The 18,729-nt window shown below is 42.7% G+C and overlaps 1 protein-coding gene across 3 annotated transcripts in view; it reads left to right on the forward strand.

The window, feature by feature from the left end:
* Positions 1–18,729, forward strand: part of MKLN1 (muskelin 1) — a 100,541-nt gene that overhangs the window by 21,280 nt on the left and 60,532 nt on the right. For 2 of the 3 annotated variants that reach the window (XM_082769125.1, XM_082769124.1), the window contains exons 4-7: positions 1,119–1,207; positions 6,735–6,844; positions 10,688–10,880; positions 18,460–18,537. In XM_082769125.1, coding sequence (XP_082625251.1) covers positions 1,119–1,207; positions 6,735–6,844; positions 10,688–10,880; positions 18,460–18,537 — 470 coding nt within the window. Of the gene's footprint in view, positions 1–1,118; positions 1,208–6,734; positions 6,845–10,684; positions 10,881–18,459; positions 18,538–18,729 lie in introns of those variants that run through there. The other variant, XM_082769126.1, reaches the window with a different exon arrangement.

The raw sequence follows: 18,729 nt of genomic DNA on the forward strand, positions 1-18,729 counted from the left end.
GAGAGCAAGGTTCAACACTGCTGTGTTTGCGATTTCTTTCTTCCTTGTGCCTGAGGCGCAGTAGAAATGATTCCCCAGGTGTGGGTAACTTCAAGAAGCTTTTAAAAGCACAAGTAACCTGCCTATGTTGAGAACCTCCTTGCAGCTGTAAAGCTCTGGCTGGTCAGCTGCTCTGCCTCGCTTCAAATGGGTAAATAAATAGGATAAGAAAATAGAAAACCTTTGTATTCCTTTTTTTTTTTTTTTTTTTTTTTTAAATGAAGGAGCTTTTTGGATATTTGAGGCTGATCGTGAGCTTCCGAGTAGTTGCTAACAGAAATTTTCACGGGCCTTTTAAGGGGTTTTCTGTTTTAGAAAGGGAAGTGATGCTTAACTATCTAGGAGTACAAGAGCAATGAGGAGCAAGAACTAGTTTTGGAGGCCTACAGAAGGAAGCTCCACCTCTGGGGAATGTACTGGGGTACGTGATCTTTACTCAATTAGAACAGCCGGGGGAAACATGGGATGATCTCATTGTAGGTATCCTTCAAAGCCATACAGAGACTAGTCACAACCTTCCCTGTCCCTTCCCTCTCTTTAGGTAGACCAATCTAGCAGCTTCACTTTACTGCTGCTCAAATTTTGGGGGAAGAGATTTTAGTAGCACAGTAACTACCGATACCTAATGTCACAAATTCAACAAAAATCCTTGTTTTGGGACCTGTAGCTGCATCTTCAGTAAAAATGGACTTAGGAGTTTTGATAAGTTATAGCAAGTATTTGGTATTTTATAAAGTATTGCTCATAAATGGATCACAAAACGCTTTGGCAGTGTGATTAGTCTGCCTCCAACCTACCCAGGAAAACGTGATTCAGATCGCTTGCTGAAGTCGCAGGGACGCTAGCACAGACCAGCAGCATTGGTCTGATGTCAGTTCCCCCTGAAACCACTAGCCAGTGCTGCCTCCCAGGGAGATAAGATGGTGGATAGCAGTCCAGGCATTGGTCCAGCATGGGTACTGATGATTTATAGCAATATGAAACAAGCGTCGCATTTCAGGCATGACCTAGATTGCATTTATTAGCTAGTCCTAAAATACAAGGTAAGATTTAGTAACCTTATTTATTTTTTCCCACAGTGGCTTAAAGAATGATTATAACAAAGAAACATTCACCTTGAAGCATAAAATTGATGAACAGATGTTCCCCTGTCGATTCATTAAGATAGGTAAATGCATTTTTTCGGCATTCTGAGTAGAAAATAATCTTTTCTGATACTTGTGCCAGTCTTGGCACTTGTGACTTCATTGTACTCAGGCAAAGTATCCAATATAGCTGTTCCATTTCATGATCTCTTAGGTTGGTTAGATTGGAACACAGTGAAGTCCTGTTACTAAGAAATAATAGAATTCCTAGGGACCGAAAGCAAAATACTGTACTTTCCAGAAACGCAGTTGTTGAGCCAACTAGTTGCTGGAGAAGCTGCTTGCTGTCCTACTATAACTTGCTATATCGAACTTTAAAAAAGATAATAATTAAGTTAAATACTAGTAAAAGTTCCAGCGTTGGTAACCTTGGAGTTTGAAGAAGTTTCCTCTTTTTTTTCCTCCAAACACGCTTGCAACATAAAGCAATAGCAGAAGCCTTTCCTTTTGCCTTCTTGCTGCTCTAATCACGAAGTCTCACTTCTGGCTAAAGATGCTGCCCAGGAGCAGAGAAGAATTATGCTCCGTGATGTCCACCAGTGTAATTTCTCTGGTGGGGCATGCTAGAAAGGGTACTAATTACTATGACTTGTGATGGGAGCTGGGGTGGCTGCTCTTTTCTTGCTTTGCATGGGCTAGAGAGAAAAAGTGTCTTACACTTGCCATTATTGATGCTGGTTGGTTTTAATCCAATAGTTTAGAGCCTTTCATCTCTACATGGCTGAGTAGATTTATCTTCCCCTTCCTACCTGCTGAGACAGTAAAAGAACTACTGTTTTTATGCTCTTTAATTCTTTTTGTTTTTTTAAGAGCAAGGAGATAGTTGCTGAAAAATGAAATGAGATCTCGTTGACTTAAAGGAATTTAGGAGCGTTTTGAAGACTTGGGTAATTCCTTTGCCAAGATGTGGATGACAGTGGCTGTGTAGGGGCTCTGTGTGAAAGTTTGTTTAGGAATCAAGTAATTGTATGTCATAAACCACGGTGTTTCCCATGTTTAGGCAAGTGGAGAAGTGAGTTGTTGGTTGTTTGTCTTTTTTTTTGCTACTTTTGGAAGCATCTGTAGCACTTAGCTTGAGGAATCCTGAAGTGGAGCAAATGAATGGTTTAAGGCTGAGGTCATGGAAGTTAAATCGATTTTGAATGTATTCTGAAGCTTTCTGTGCTAGCTTTCTGGGGGCATGATATTTTTTTTTAAGGGCTAACAAGCAGCAAATGGTTACTGTAGGGCTAAGGGGTTGAATGGAAAGATTCCTAGCTACTGCTCTGGAAGATTTAAGTTATATTCCTGCAGAATATGTTGCAGATACGTTCAGATGTTACGAAGCGTAGCATGAAGTTGGAACTTGTTAGGAAAGTGAAATGTTGATTAATTCTACCAGCATTTTTTCTCTGACATGACGTGAGTGGGTATTAAGTTACATGGCTCGTTTTGTTGGGATGGGTTTCTTACTTAAGGAACGTAAAATTAAGTATTCTTGTGTGACAAATACGTATATATTTGTCCTTTTTTCACCAGTTATGTTTTGAGTTTTCCATTTTAGCTCTATCTACGGCCTCTCATTTCTTGAAGCTATTTTCTGCGAAGGAAATTCCTGTGCTAGGAGAAAAATTGAAATGCTTTTTTGACCAAACCCTGTTAATTTCTAGTTGGTTCCTAGCATCGTTTTGTTTATAAAGTTGCGAGTGTTTTTCTACTGTGAAACAACTGTAAAATGATGTTATGAAATTGTTATTTTTCAGATTCGCAGCGTGAAGATGTTTTCAGTTTGTTAAAATTTCCAAGCTGCTAGCCAAAGTAACTCAAAATTTGAAATACCGTGCTGTGTTCCTTGTAATGCTGCCAGTAAACACGAGGCCAAAATCTGCCCTTTTGGACTCGGAGAGGCTGACACCACACGAGTTACTGTTATCAGCGAAGCTTGCGTGTTTGGAGGAGGCATTGTTTAGTTCGGCAGCTGCTTGCAAAAGGCATTTTCTTTATAATTCTGCAGATAAACAGATCTGTACGCTGCTTTTAACAGCACAACAGGGAGGATAATATATTTTTTGGGAGGGAAACAGGAGAAATATGATGGGTAGATCTGTGAAAAGCAGGGGAAAAACTTCCTAAAACTTCCATTGCCCACGTGACGTTCTGCTGGTAGGAAGCAGAAGAAGTAAGTTGCTTCTCTCAACTTTTGTCAAGATGAGGCTTGCACTTCTTGCAGTTTAATTAGTTCAACCTCAGTTCCTCAGCACTGAAATGCCCAGTTGTACAGGCTCCTGACCTACTTGACAAGTAATTTTGTGTTTCATGTAGCACCTCGTTAAAGAGCTTGGGAGGGGAAAAGATGTTTATCTGGACAAAACAGTGAAGAACAATTTTATAATGCTGTGAGCTTCGTTTCTGGCTGTTTGCTTGTGTGGTCCCTCCAAGCAGAGATTTTTATATCGTGCCATTGAAAGCAGAAGGTGTTGTGAAGACTGATTGCCATGAAGGAGCTCGAAGAGATTCTGAGTGCAGTTCCCATGCCAGTTTGTTACTAGCATGGGAATTACTAACTCTGCTTTGAGGCTTTTGAGCTTTTTTGTATTAAAAAAGAGCAGTGCTCCTTTATGGATGTTTCCAGTATTAGTTGGATTGACTACATCCATACCTGCATTTTTCCAAACATGCCCTGTTTGTGTGACTGCTGCTGGTAGATGAGGGATACAGAAATTATCTTGAGAGGTGTATTTGAAATGGACTGTTCAGTGCCTCTGTTGTTTTCTGTATTATACGGGGTTGTAATCCTTGCCCAGGCATAGCTTACAATTATTGAGAAATATCCCCTAAAATCAGTCTTGTGCGGGTTAAAAAAAAAAATAAATAAATAAATAAAAAAAAAACTGTTTAAGTGACCTAAATACCTTTTGTTTCTGTTAAAGGGCTATTGATTTTTTTTTTATTATTATTTTTCCTCTCTGCTGGGCACCTCTCACCGTGTGGTAGCACGGTGGGCTGAACAGTCGTTTGCATTTCAGGACAGATACAGCAAAATAAACCAAGCTGAGGTCGCTTTTTGGTTAAAAACTGGAGAAATACTGGAGTGGTAGGTTTCAGATTCAACAATTTTAATGGGAGCATCTTTCTCCCTTAAGGGTGTGCGTCTGTGGAGGGAAAAAAGCAATATGGCAAAGAATGTGAAGAATAAGGTTTGGCCCCTACAACTGTATTGTAGAGTAGGGTTTCCACTATATTTTTTTTTTGAGGGGGACAAATAAAAAAGCAGCCACTGGGAGACGTGAGCAGAGAAATGGAGTTGCACTTAGGAGGGCTTCCTCCAGCATCTTAGGCTACTTTTACCTCTGTACCACAGAAATAGTGATGTAAAAATCCCTGTTTCTGATGAATTGTTGATTACTCAAGCTGGTAGAAGTTGGCATAAGTTCTCTGAATTTATACCAGAGGCTCTGCTGGAAGGAAATCGAGGTGGACACCTCTGCTTTATTTTATTTTATTTTTTTTTCCCGGAAAGAGGTGGTAAAGTGGTAATGCTTGATTTTTTTTTTTTGATTTTTTTTTTTTTCCCACCCAGTAAAGTCAACACCACGAGATTGGCCTCAGGTTCACCGTCAGGAAATCGATGGCCTCAGCCCATTTGAGGTGGTCTGTGGTTTGGTTCAGTGTTTGAGTGCAAGGAGCTGGTGAACAGATTGGGATTCCTTATGGCTGAATGAGCACCAGATTTAACTTCAGTTTGGGCTGTGCATTCCGGTTTGAGGACAAATTAAAGGGGTTGCCTGTACTCGTGGTATTTTCTTGGTCTGTCATCCTAATAGGTGGGATGCCCTGGGTTGTCCATGAGCTTTAGGGTTTGGCAGTTCGCTGTCCTACAAAGGAACATGAGAAAAGACTCGTGTGGTTGCTGCTGATGGCGTTTTGTGTCTTTGTGCAAGGGGTGTAGCATTTTTTCATACAGAACACGCATCAGTTATTGCATCAGTTCCCATATCTCAGTGGTAACAACTTTAAGCTGATGCACTTGGAATTAAAGGTAGTAAGGTTTTATGGTATCGAGATAAAATACCATGCTTAGCTTTGTCCCATGGAAGACAGGCTTGGTTTTCTTTACCAGTTCCCTTGTCTCTTGTCTCCACTGAGATGAATCTCCTAGGGGCTGCTCTGAGAGCATCTCACCCGAAAGGTTGAAGGATCAAGTAGAAGGGAATTATTTGGGGTGATTTGAGAAATGTTAACATACGAAGTACCTACGTACTGATTTTAAAACCTGTTAAGAACTGCATATGCAGAGTCTGTCTGGATCTTTTCTGAAAATCTGTTCTCCTGATGATTGTTCCTAGAAGTTGTCACAAGTCTTTAGCAAGAGGTTTGTAGAAACGCCCTTTAAAATTGTAGGGTATTGTGCGTTTGAGCATATGCTTTGTGCCCACATGCATTGTGGCAAATAAGGGGTGTAGCTTGGGGAAGCATAAATACTTCTGAACCTTTAACAGGAACAACTTTAAGACAAATCTTGGCTTCGATTTCTTCCGGGGGTGGGTCAGAAAGCCCCTAGTTGAACAAGTCAGCAGTCTCAATGGCATTTCGTGGCGGTTTGAGGGGTAACAAGCAGCTTCTCCGTGGGAAGAACAGCTTCTGTGGAAGGGAGGAAGCAGTGGACTCCACGCTGCTGCTGGTTACTACTCATTCATCTCCAGTGCTATCTTTTCCTGTTTATCAGTTACGGTCAAATAGAGAGGAAACTGAAGTGTTTGAGAGAAGCCACTTGATTTCACTGCAGTTTTCAGGAGCGAGCGCTCACGTAAAAGCAGTGCGGGGGCTGGCAGTGCTCTGAGAAGCAGAACAAACTCTTAATCTGCAGGCTAATCGATAGATCGATGCAAGACTGTGGATGTTACCACAGAGAGGCCTTAAGTGAGAGGCTGCAGTGTGTTTCACAGGTCACTTAGTGTTTTAAATGTTTGTTCCGATAGCCAGATGAAACAGGATTAGCCAAAAAGCTGCTCATGTTTGAGATTTTAAAAAAATAATAAAAATTAGATACAGTTTTTAAATTGGAGACTGACAGTTTTCCCTCCTTCCCTCCTCCACAACTTGCAGACGTTCCTAATTTTGTAAAATTTAAAATACCCAAAGCTTCTTGTCTTCACCATTAGGGAAAATAATTGTTGCTGACAAATGTGAAAATAAATGTACTGCGAGGAGCAAATACTGTCTCTTAGATGCTCGTGATTCCCATCCATGTCAAAGCTTGTTGCCTCTCTGAGCTGTTTTAAATGATAGGATTTTTGCTCTTTTGCTTAAAGCGAGCTGCTGCTTTGCCATGATCTGCTGCGTTAATGTTGCTTAGTACAGGTTGCTTTAAATGACAGCTTTACTGTGATGCGTGGTGATTTTTTTCCTAAGCTTTCCTAAACCTAAACTTATGTAAAATCATAAGTACTGAATCTTATTTAACCTTCAAAAGCATTCTGTTGAAATAGCACTGTGTATAGCCTGATAAGACGAATGCAACACTTGTTTGATGTTGATGCCTCCTTTTTCTCCTTTTCCTTTCTCCTCCAGTTCCACTCTTATCCTGGGGACCTAGCTTCAATTTTAGTATCTGGTATGTTGAACTTAATGGCATTGATGATCCAGATGTGGTCCAGCCGTGCCTCAACTGGTATAGCAAGGTAGGCCCTGCATTTTAGGTGCCTGTTTGCGTGAGGATTTGTCGTCTCGGAATCTGGTGAAACTTCTCGTGCTGGAATTATGTGACCTTTTCATTCCTTGAATATCTGCAATTGAAACAACAAACACGCGTAGTTAAAACTCAAACCTCATGGCTGGCTTGGACTCTGAGCCTTGCGCCTGTAGGTTTTGCAAAAGAAACAAACAAAAACCTGCTAGGTAGACGTTGCAAGGAAAACACGAAGGAACACGGAGTCAAAAGGGGAAGATGTTATTAAAATAATTTGTCGTGGAAGGGAAATAAATATTAAAGATCCCGTTTCTCCCTCTTGTTGCCTTTTAAATAATCATTCTTTTACCATGCTAGTCCTTCTGCAGAGCTGCGTATGCAAGTCTAGAGGCTTCTGGTTTATATATGCAGCTTTTATGCAACAGGGGTGAGGTTGTTTGTAGAGATCCCACTTCAGAGTCTTAACCTATTGCAGATCTTTGCACATCTGATGTTTACCTCTCATTGGCTTTTTCTTGAAAATCCTGAAACGGAGGGGAGCTGACGCCGCTGGACTGAGATGAGATGATTTATGCCATTTGTCACTTTGATGGATAGCAAGTTTAAAGGGCTCTAAACATTATTTGTAAAAGCTGTCTTTAATTGAGCACAGCAGACGCCTGTTCTGTGGGCGGGAAGCGCACTCTCACAATGAGAAATCAGTTTGGTGCTGTTTTTTTAATGCCTAGATCTTCTGGAACAATTCATGCAAGTCATGTGGTGCGTTACAGAGAAGACATCCTTCCCTTTTAAATACGACTGAGTGGTGGAGCAGCATCTCTCTGCTTCCAGAACGAAAAAGTCAAAAAGGGGGTAAAGACTGGTGGTAGATGTGATGCTGCTGACTCTATCAGAGCCGTTAGCATGGCCCCAAGGTTCTTTACCCCGCTATCTGGCTCATAAACATTTGCACCAACATCACAAGTGACTTCGTGGAGGATTTAAAAGCAGCACTAACAGTCACAATAGAAGCTGTCAATAGCAGCTTTAATCGTAATGTGACATCGTGGTCATTACCCTGCTCCTTACTCATGTCCAGTTCCAAAAAGCCCAGCTGACAGAAGCTGCTGATGGTTTTCTGTGCTGCTGCTTCCCGATGGTGGCGTCTCCGTCATTTTTGACTAGCTGCTGCAAGTAGGAAGCTATGGGTTTTCTTTTTTTTTTTTTCTTTTCTTTGATGATGATGTCAACATCTGTTTTGTTCTCTCACCCCATGGAATCAACACATTTCACGGTCAGCGTGTCTGCAGTGACAGCTTCTTCGAGGGGTGCCAGCATTGTTCTTCTAAAGCTCCGAGCCCTAAAGCAGCGAGGCAGGGACTTAGTCATGACTGTCTGGATGAGTTGCCAAGCTTTGGGTGATCAGCGTGTGTCACTGATGTTTTCTTCTCTCACGGTCCTCAGGCCACTGTTGCCAGAGCCATGTCAGAGGGTACGTGCTGACCCTTAGGTAGGGAAAAGCCAGGATTGAGCTCTTCCTTCCATTCCTTCGATTTAGTGTGGGTATTACCTCGTGTGTTCCTGGAAGCCTGAAAACTTTGCAAATCGAATAATTATCCTCTATTGTCTGAGGCCTTGGACAAGAAGGCTCGACACGAAGTTGCCCATCCGTTTTGTGGTGTGTGCTTCAACCAGCAACATATTCCACTCCCTCCAGGAATAGGAATTAGGTGCAGGAGATGAGGACAGGGAAGCAGCAGGCACGCTCCTCAGTTGGCTCCCTGCTCCTGCCTCCTTACAGCCTGGCTCAGCCGACAGCCTCCTGAAAGCCTTCCTACTCTGGTTTTACTGAAGAGCAAGCAGACTTTGGCAGTTCAGCGATGACTATCATTTTTGGTTTTGATAATGAGCATTGAAATATTTTTAATTCTACCTGTGTGTTTGACAGCGTGAATGTCTTAGTCTCATGCTCTCATTAAGATTTTAACCAAAGGAATTATTTACAAATTCAGATCAAAGCCATTCTTTGGTTTGTCATCTCTTTAAAGCTGCATGACAGCATGTAAAAAAGGAGCCTTTTATATACTTTTTAGACACCATTTGCGTACAATATTTTTACATTTAGCTTCTGTAGTACTACTGTGATGCCAATCACATGCAAACTTCTACATTACATCGAGTGGCCAGCCTGCATCCAACAGTCATTTGATGTTTCGGGAGCCAAATCCATCAATCACGAGAGGCTCAGCGGAAATACACACAGTCTCAAATTTGTCTGATGGCTGAACTAGAGGAGCTGAACATACTAAGGTGGTTATTACTGATGTGCAGCTATCCTTCTGCTCCCTTGGCCCAACAAAGAATCCAAGGTGCTTTTGGCTTTGACTCATTCAAGTGAACATTTGCTTAAAGTCAGTGTCTTAGGTATCTCTTAGAAAGGAGGGAAAAAAAAAAATCAAGAAACCCATTTTTTTTTTTTAATTTGTGCTGTAAAGCCATGTTTTAGCTTTACTATTCCTTTGCCAGCGTATCCCACGTTTTTTATTGGTACATGTCCTTGGCCTTTCTCGTGTGGGCTGGGAACTGACTTTCTAAAAATGCATGGTTCTGGCTATTTGCAGCTGTGAAATACTGATGGATTAAGAACTAAAAATACAGCTCGTGGCCGTGCTCTCGTTAGCTGTTTCAGTTTGAGATTCTTGCTATAGAGCCATTACTTCAGGAGCACTAATGTGTTTTGAATGTTGGTATTAGTTTCAGGGTTTCCGAAGGATTCTGCTCATTTAAATGTAAACTGAACTTTCAGCAGTGGCTTCCACTGAAGAATAAAATCTTTTTATCTGTAGTTTGATCAGTCTTAGAGGTTCTTAACTTGGATTTGTTTTTGACTGCACTCCATGATGTGTCTTAAAGATGGAAATTGAAAGTTTTTCTTTAGTGCCTTGGAACTTGGGTTTGAAGGGTCTACATAAAAAAAAAAAAAAGTGGCTCTGAAGGTCTGAGCTGCTTAACATAAAAATCTGTTGCTTGTGCATATTGTTGGCAGCTTTGAATATGCAGTGGAGGATTTGGTAGGTTAACTGCACAAGCTGTAGTTCTTAAACAGAATTTACTATTTTCTCCTCCTTCTGTACCTTGATTTTTGAGATCTAGTGAGGGTTTTTTCTAGCCATCCTCATTCCCCCAGTCGAGTGGGACACGGACAGCTTTGACTGATCCGTAGCATGAAAGCAGGGGCTCTGCTTTAAGGCACTTGGAACTGTTCTGAAGGTAAAATTTTGGCCTGACTGTAAATTCTTGCTGTCGTGGATTCAAAACCCTTGCAAGCTTTGTGGTCAGCCATACGTTCTGCTGCTCCACGGCAGGAGCAGCGGTCACTGCCGGTATTTCTATTCCAATGTGTGTGTTTTTTTTTTTTCTCGTCTGCTTCTAGAAAAGCTGTGACCTACTTACTCTTCTAAATTATTTTGTTACATAAGAGTCATACAATCAAATTATGTAACGCTGATAGCGAAGGCTTTTTCCTGCTCTGCCTCATGGAGGCCTCAAACAGCAGGACCGGGCGGACGGGGGGGGAGATAATGGTTACTTCAGAGATCCGGGACGCTGGGCAGCCTCCTCTTGTGTGCCTGTTAACCTGGGTGGCAAGAGGCTGTATAATTTCTGTGCTGCTGGAAAGGAAATGTCTGCACAGCTTCTAATGCCTTTCATACAGCGTTCCTCTGTAAGCTCACGCACGGTTTATGTGCAGCATTTAAGAGCCTGTTCTGCCTCCAGACAGATTCACAGGTAGTCCCCAGCAGGGCCCGTCAAAGGCAAATCTACACGTCTCATAGGTTTTCTTGTGTTCCAGTAGTACCGTGAACAGGAAGCCATTCGCCTTTGCCTAAAGCATTTCCGTCAGCACAACTACACCGAAGCTTTTGAGTCGCTGCAGAAGAAAACCAAGATTGCGCTGGAGCACCCCATGTTGACAGACCTGCATGACAAGCTGGTGTTGAAGGGAGACTTCGACGCTTGTGAGGAGCTGATAGAAAAAGCTGTGAATGGTAAGGGAAAGCGGAGGCAGTCGCGTATATTAATTAAAAAAAAAAAAAAGGCATTGAAATGTTACTGCTTTACATGTTAACGTACGCAGCAGCGGGATTGTCTAGTCCATGTTCTATTCATATTTAGCGTGTGGTGTCCTATCCATTTCTGGACTTGTACGTGCATGATGTAGGCTTAAAATTATGAAATCATTTATCTCTGCTACTTTTGAATCTCTCTTTTCCCCTAAAATGACAACGTGGTGCACTTAATGGATGAAGATAGGTCCTGCATGTAAGTATTTGGAAAGCTGAAGGTGGGCACAGCTATCAGGAAGGTGTTCCGCAAGGATCTGCATCGTGATCTCTGGTCAGGGCTTTCCACCTGCTTGGTATTTCAGCAGAACTTGAGTTTGTGAACGCTTTCTTTGGGAACAATGCTCCCTGGAGGAGAACTTAGGCGAAGTCATAGTGCTTGGAAGCAGAGGCTGGCTTTGCTTACCGGTTTCATTCTAACTACTATTAATTTTTTACTTGGAACTTTTCATCTTAGAAAAGCACTGTGTACAAACAGCTTTCAACCCCTAAGATGGGTGAGATTTACTTTCTGTTGATGGCATGGGATGCACGAATTGAGCTACTGCGGTGAGGTGTCTCCAAAGGCCAGTGCAGCATTTGGATTGCAGCTGGATAAACAGAGGTCCTCATGCCTGCGGGTGTCGAGCGTTTTGATGACGTGCGATTGCTATTCCTGGGAAATCTGTGCTGGCATGAGAGCTCCTTGTGCCTACGGACTTACAGACTTAGTGCACCAATTTAATGGGTGTCTGGCACCAGAGTTTTGTTTTTTAATTTTGGGCTAATCAATCATTTTGGAATCTCTCTTGGATAGATGGCAGTCTGCCTGCCTGGCCACCTCCGTGCGTTTTGTACCACTGGAGTTGCGAGTGGTTCTTGGGATGTGATAGAAATGATAGCTTTAAGGTCTGTATTCCATGAAAACCACAATGTTTTCATGAGGAAGCCATTCAGCAGAGCATGGTGTTAAGGAGTTTATTGCAACAGGTTGTCAAAAACTGCAGTAAGTGGCTTTCTGTGAGTTTTGGCTCCAGGTTTCTCAACCGTAGAAGCAAAACAGCTCAGCTCTGCCCTGTGCTGAGCTCGCTGAGCAGCTGCAAGCATTGAGACTACGTTCATCCTTGTCCTTCGGAGTGCTGCTTGCCCTCCTGAGACTACACAGTGTTGTTGGCTGGGAAGGGAGCATAAACAGCTTCCTGCAATGCAGGGGCATTTTGCAACCGGCAGTTTTCTCCCGAGTCTAAGGGCACGCTAGGGTTGCAGGAGGAGAAAGCAGCAGGGAGCTGTGACTGGCTGCTGCTGTGTTAGGCACACGAGCGTCAGGGGCAGCCGATGAGCCCACCGAATTGAGTCAGGATCTGCTGAGAGCCCAAGGGGTGCTATATGCTAACGGGGATGGTTTTGCCAACGCATCGGTCTGCTGCCTTGGCGGCTTAATCTCATCAGTGCCTAGAGGCCATCCTCTTTCCACTTCATCGCAGGCTGTAGTAGAAACTGTTTCTTGAATGGAATTTCACTAGAGGTCCAGAATGTGCTGAATAAGGTCCCTCAAAAATTGACTTTTTTTTTTTTTTTTCCACGGGCGCTAATGAATTGAATGTTTGTGGCTTTATTTTCTCTGCTGTCTGTCACATGTTCATTTCTTTCACTCCCGAGCATGCTGCATTTATTCCCTCCAGCAGTTTTTCCCTAGGGCTTGCATCGAGGTGGTGCTTCTGTGTCTCCCTGGTTCGTTGAGAGCGGGGTTGCTGTCTGCAGTGCTCAGCTTTTCCAGGTGTGGAAGTACTGGCAGTAGACGTGCCTGGTAGAAAAATCTGTCTTGTGTTGCGCTGGCTGGCAGGTGGACGCTTTCTCCTTGTCAGATTTGATGTGAATAATCCTGGTTCTTGTAATCATGTCCCTTCTTGGAGGTTGGAGAGCTCTGCATCTCTTAAGCAACCTAGAGAAATGCTGTAGTTTGTTTTTTCAGTCCTTTTTTTGTCCCAGCAAGTACAGAAGCAAGTATTTTTGGTAACAGGCTATGGGTAACTTAGCAGGAGAGTCTTCAAGGAGCACGGTTAAGTTTCCTCACCGCTTCTGAGTGACAGAATAATATGCATGGGCATATTTATATTGCTATCTTTTAATCTAGCACTGGGCTACCTGAAGTTAAATGTCAGCTTGTGCATCTCCCATTGCTCTGTTGTTTATCCTTAATGATTTTGCTTGGCTTTGAATACATTAACCTTCCTTCCCCTATCCTTTTGCGATTCTTTTTGCTGTCTTCAGCTTTTGTACCCGTTTAAAGCTCTATCACCTCCCAGCAAGCACCCTTTGGAGGGAAGTGCTATCTATCCCGAGACACCGAGGCTGCATCCCGTTCATGCTGTAAGCTGACAGAACTTTGCCTAACTGGGTCAATCCAGCCCCTGCTCAGGACAGCGTGTCCCCTGGCGCTGGTGCTCGTGCTGCCACGTGGCGAACCAGGTCAGGGAGCTGATCCAGCTAGGATGGGGGAGAGGGCAGGAAAACCCCTCTGTTTGCCACAAAAAGAACCTGAAACTGCAGCTAAGTTTGTCCTGAGTTGTACCAGATGACTGTAAATCAAGTAACTGGATGTATTTGGTACCTAACAGCTGGGTCCTTCTTCTCCTTGGTAGGATGGAATAGGTGTTTTCAGTCTCCAGCTCTTTCTCCTACAGCATCACTGCCATCTGCTCCCTGTGGCCCTCCGTGGTTACCTGTCCTTGCTCCATCCTGCACGTCTCTGAAGCTCAGTTTGAAAGAAGCTTGTCTGCACCCAGTGTTTTGCATTTTTTTTATCAGCTTCGTTGTGAAATCTCCGGAGCTTGCAGCTGAATCTGGAGGATGCGGGGTGTTCTCGTGGCTGAACTCCTCTCCGGCGCGGTGTTCTCTCAAATAAAAGCAGGTTAACTTCAGTCCTGTGTAGGGCAAGTGCAGTGGAGTTCAAGTGTAGAGTTAATTGAGGCACACAGATCCTTAAATTATCCCTGAAATGGTTCGAAGAGCAAACTGTTCTGTGACAGGCTGGACGTGAATATGTGAACTCCTGACCTCCTGCTGTTCTGAGAGCCCGTAGCCTTAAAGGAACAAACAGCAGTGCCCTGAGGTTGACGGAGATGCTGCTTGCTCCACGCAGCATAAAATCCCGATTGTAGAGGCCGATATTTGCTGCGGTAGGTATTTAAGAAGTGAGAAGTGATGCATCTCTTGCAGGCTATTTCCATAGGCTTAGTCATGTAGAAAAAGTGTAGGTGGTCAAGAATTAGCGCTAGCAGAGCTAAACTCTTGTTCTTTTGCATTGCTAATGATGAACGCTGTCTTCCACCTCACGTCACCAGATGATTTCTTTTGAGAGCTCAGTGGCAGGCAGCCACACTTTTCCCGCAGATTCTTTTGACTTGTGCATTACACTTAGAAAATGGGCAAATGGAAACTCTGGCAGCTGCCTGACTTCCTCTGAAAAATAAAAAGGTTCCCTAAACCTCAGCTGGTTCACAGACTTGGTTCAAATGCTTAAAATTTGGATTCATTCCTATAGCTTTCAAGCAGCCTATATTATTGAAGGGAAAAAAAATCTGCTTAATATTCCTACAGAGAGCATGCGGCGTGCAAATCACTTGGTGGACTGTTTGCAACTACTGTAAACACAGAAAGCTGCCTGAAATGGATTGAAGATCGGGTGGGTTTGCTGCCTATTAGTATTCCAGGGACCGAGGTGTTCTTTCTGGCAGTTCTCATGTCCACATGAGACGTGTACGGGGCTGACTTCTCAACAGATAGAGCGACGAACCAGGAGATGTGAGGTGAAACCTGCAGGCTCAAATGTCTCCCCAGACTTGGGATATATGGGAACAGCTGTATTCTCCTGGAAGTTATTGACATTGACACTTTAATTTTTATCTTCAAATACTTTTGTATTCATGTCTGAGAAAGTATAGACAGTGATTGCTGCTTTTATAGTACTGGGTTATATGGAAGGGAGAAGCTTGCTAGGAATCTGAAGCCTGTGTAGGTAGATGGTAGGGTTTGCTTAGAAGAAGTGTATCTTTTAGGAGAGCGAACCTGGATCCTGCTTCATTTTCCTTAAGATGTAAACATGAGGTGATATGACAGCTTTTGAGGCTTGAAAAATTCATGTATTTCCTTGTTGTGCCCACGTCTTGTGGAAGTTACCTAGAGGCTGGACTCTTACCTGGCATCCTCTTTGTTTTCTGCTTCAGATTTTGTTTGGAACCATCAATAAAACAAATAAACAGAAAACACCAAACCAGAAGTCATGGGCTAAATGTTACTCTGAATTTTTTCACGCCATTAGCCATAAAGTGAACAGAATTCAGTAACCCCCTCTGGAGGCATGTGTTGTCTGAAGTGAAACCTAATACAGCTTCTACCTGTTCCAGATCAGCTTCGCCAAGTCAAATATTTTTGTCTGCAATGTTTGCTTTAATCCTTTCTAGGTAACGTGTAATTGGCTGACAAAATAAAACCTTCACTTATCAGGGAGGTGGAATTTACTAGGCCTTAACTACTGTGAACTTGGTGTTGTCACAAGCAAAATGCGTCACAACTCGCTGCGAAGTGTTTGAAAATAGTACAAAATAAAAGTTGTCTGGCTGCAATTTTACAGAGTAAACATGGACATTGAAATGAGAGACCTCAGAGGCTAAGGAAGCGACTTCCTTTAAAGACTGGAGCTTACCACATTTTGTACAGTGGAGTTGAAATTTATTTTAAACTACCGATTCATTGGAAACAGCTGACAGACGTGAGCAGGCTTAGTTCTGATCTTCAGTGCCTTGCAGAAGCTTTGGAGACTTTTCGGTCAGCAGTGCTATCCTGGCAAGAAGCAGAAGGAGTGCACTCGAATAGGTCTGGCATCAGACACAGAATCCACCTCGAAATCCTCCTTTTTCTTCCCCCTGTGGTGTCGGACAGGTGGTGATTCAGCTTCCAAAACAAGCCGCCTCTGGTTTGCGGTGCAAGTGGAATGAACGTGGAACGGCTCCCAGCAGAAAGAAACATTTCTGGGAAGCAAGCTGGAGTGCTTCCAAACCAACGTCCCATGGAAGACAAGAAGCATTATTAAAAGAGGCTGAAGGCACAGTAGGGGAGAAGTGTCATATCTTGACAAGTGCAGCCTGTGGGTGTTGAGCATGGGAGGGAGGTTAAATCACCCTTTCGGATCCTATGTGGTGTAATTCATCCTCTTGAGCTATTTATGTCCAATTATCCATTGGCTGCCGTGGGGATGAATACAGCTTTGCGTTCCGTCTTGAAGACCCAACGCTAACGATAACCAAAAGGCTGAATTTCTATCTAGGTTTGTGGCTAGAAAAATCTGAGTCAGTGTGGGGTTTCTTACAGTGCATACATTTGTTCTGTTGGAAGTTGGCTCTCGTGAATCAGGACTCACGAAACCTCAAGTTTAAAGCCTCTCGAGTCCTGTCCCAGCTCTGCAAGTCCTGAAGAAGTCGGAGTAAGAGCCCTAGTCTTAAAACCAAAACAAGCCCTCCTACATGTGCTGAGCAAACTTTTGGCTTTCCTCAATTACCTAATGCTAGGGGAGAGCTGCTGTTTTTGGCTGCAAGGCAGGTGAAAGTAAGTCTGCCCTGCTTTCACAGCGTATTGGATCTGAACAACTTGCAGAGCTGAGTTGATGAAAGTTGAAAGCACTTTTGTATTTTGAGACCGAATTCAATACCTTTCAGGAGCTCCTGAGTGCCTTTACTTTGCTATTAGATGGTCTTTAAATAGAGTATTCATCTTCTCCCAGGAAATCCTTGCAGGCCTGGGTTTAATTAAAACCTGGATTTCAGTCACAGAATCACAGAATAGAAGGGACCTTAAAAATCATCCAATTCCACAACCCCGCCATGGGCAGGGACCCAAACACCTATAACCATCATGAATAACCATCATGACAAACTACAGGATAGCAGGAAATGCTTTAAAACATTCTCTGAATGTTGTGTCATGTTTGGAAAAGATTCTTACCTTTTGGTAAATAAATAGGTACGAATGCACTAAGGAATTTTCTTTCTTCATCTGTGTGCTTACCAAGGGATTTTGTGTAAATAAATGGAGGCATTCATGATCTGTTACATTCTTACCTCAAAGCCGCAATTACTGGGATTGGAAGAACTGAGAAATATCATATACAACTAAATAATTTCATTTTTCCTTCCTACGTTTTCCATTTCTTCACAGAATCACAGAATTCAGTGATTCTGTGATTCTTTTTTTTGTGGAACATACAACTGATTCCTAAACTAGTTTGCTGGGTCCCATCCTGCTGAATTGTGAATCTTATTACATCATTACGTGATTTAAATCATTAAATCATTACATGATTTAGGGCTTTTGAACTCATCCTATATCTGAGTGAGCAGCCGACGTGCAATGTGCTTTTTCACTACAGAGCTGTGCAAATCTGACATTGGAGTTCTGAATTGGTCTGTGTTAGTTACCATAGCATACTGGTGTAAAACTGGCTGTCTGAACTCACTTTTTTATTTGGTTACTGTATGACAAGTGTTTGTAGTGCATTTATAAAGAGCTCGTGTCTTGATACGGTGGAATATAGGCAAGTGAGGGCTCAAGGAAAGCTGTGATCGAGGGACTGGCCCTTAGGAGGCTAAGGGTTTGTTATGCATGCAGAAAGTTAGGAAGTTTGTCTTCTTGGAGTCATCGGAAGGTTGATAGCAACAGGTTCCCCAAGTTCTTGCTCTGCTCTTTCCAGACTAAAGGGCAGTCCTGGAGAACGTGGGTGTTGTGAATCCCCTCTTCAAAAAAAATTAAACGTTTGTATAGTAGACCGATGACATACACAGATCAGAATTAAGAACTGACCTCTGGATGCTGGGAAAAAAATGTGTGGTAGGTGCACAGAGGGAGAGGAAGGCACATGGGGAATGTGGATAGAGTGGTGCAATTAATGCTTCTTACAGAAATGCTGCAGTTGGCATATCTGGCCAGTGACCTAATGGTGCTTTGGTTTAATTGCTTAAATCTCCGAAAAGAATGTAAACTAATATTTTGTTTTTCATCCGCTGCTTGGTTGTCTCATGTTGTAGCATTTAAACAACCTGCTTTTCTTCCCTTTTCTTCTTGGATGAAGCTCCAGAGATAGTGCCTCACCTAGTTTCAACTTGACGCGTACTAGAAAGGTTGAATTTTACATGCACTGGCAACTTCTCTTTCCCTTAAGTGAGGGGGTGGGATTCTAATCTGAATTAAATACACCACACTGGAGATTTATGGATAATTGGCGTCACCTGACAGGCAAACAGGGTAATTCTTGATTGATCTAGTAATATGTATTCTTTTTATTATAGTGCTTACACATTTAGTTCATTATCGAGTTTAACAAACTAAATGATGTCTGTAGAGAATTTATTTAAAATGAAGACTTTGGAGAAGCATACTGGATTGAGTGTGGCTGAAATAACCTGCTTTAAAAGTGAATTTTTGCTATACTGGAAGCATGAATGTTTTATACAGCGGAAATTTTGTTTTGCAGATGGTTTATTCAATCAGTACATCAGTCAACAGGAATACAAACCTCGCTGGGGGCAGATTATCCCCAAAAGCACCAAAGGTAAGGATATTTCTTAAGATATAAGGCTCATACTGCTAGTTCTATCATGTTCCTTTTTGGATACAGAGCAAGAAAGCCTCCTGTCTGACAGCTGTTCAGGGGAAAGTTTTGCCATTTGTGAAGTCGGTGAAAAGCAGCCTGGTCTCAGGCTGAGCAAGCAACGCAACAGGAACACTAGCTGTAACTTTAAGC

This window comes from Aythya marila, assembly GCF_965140915.1.
Source record: "Aythya marila genome assembly, chromosome: 1".
NCBI lineage: Eukaryota > Metazoa > Chordata > Aves > Anseriformes > Anatidae > Aythya > Aythya marila.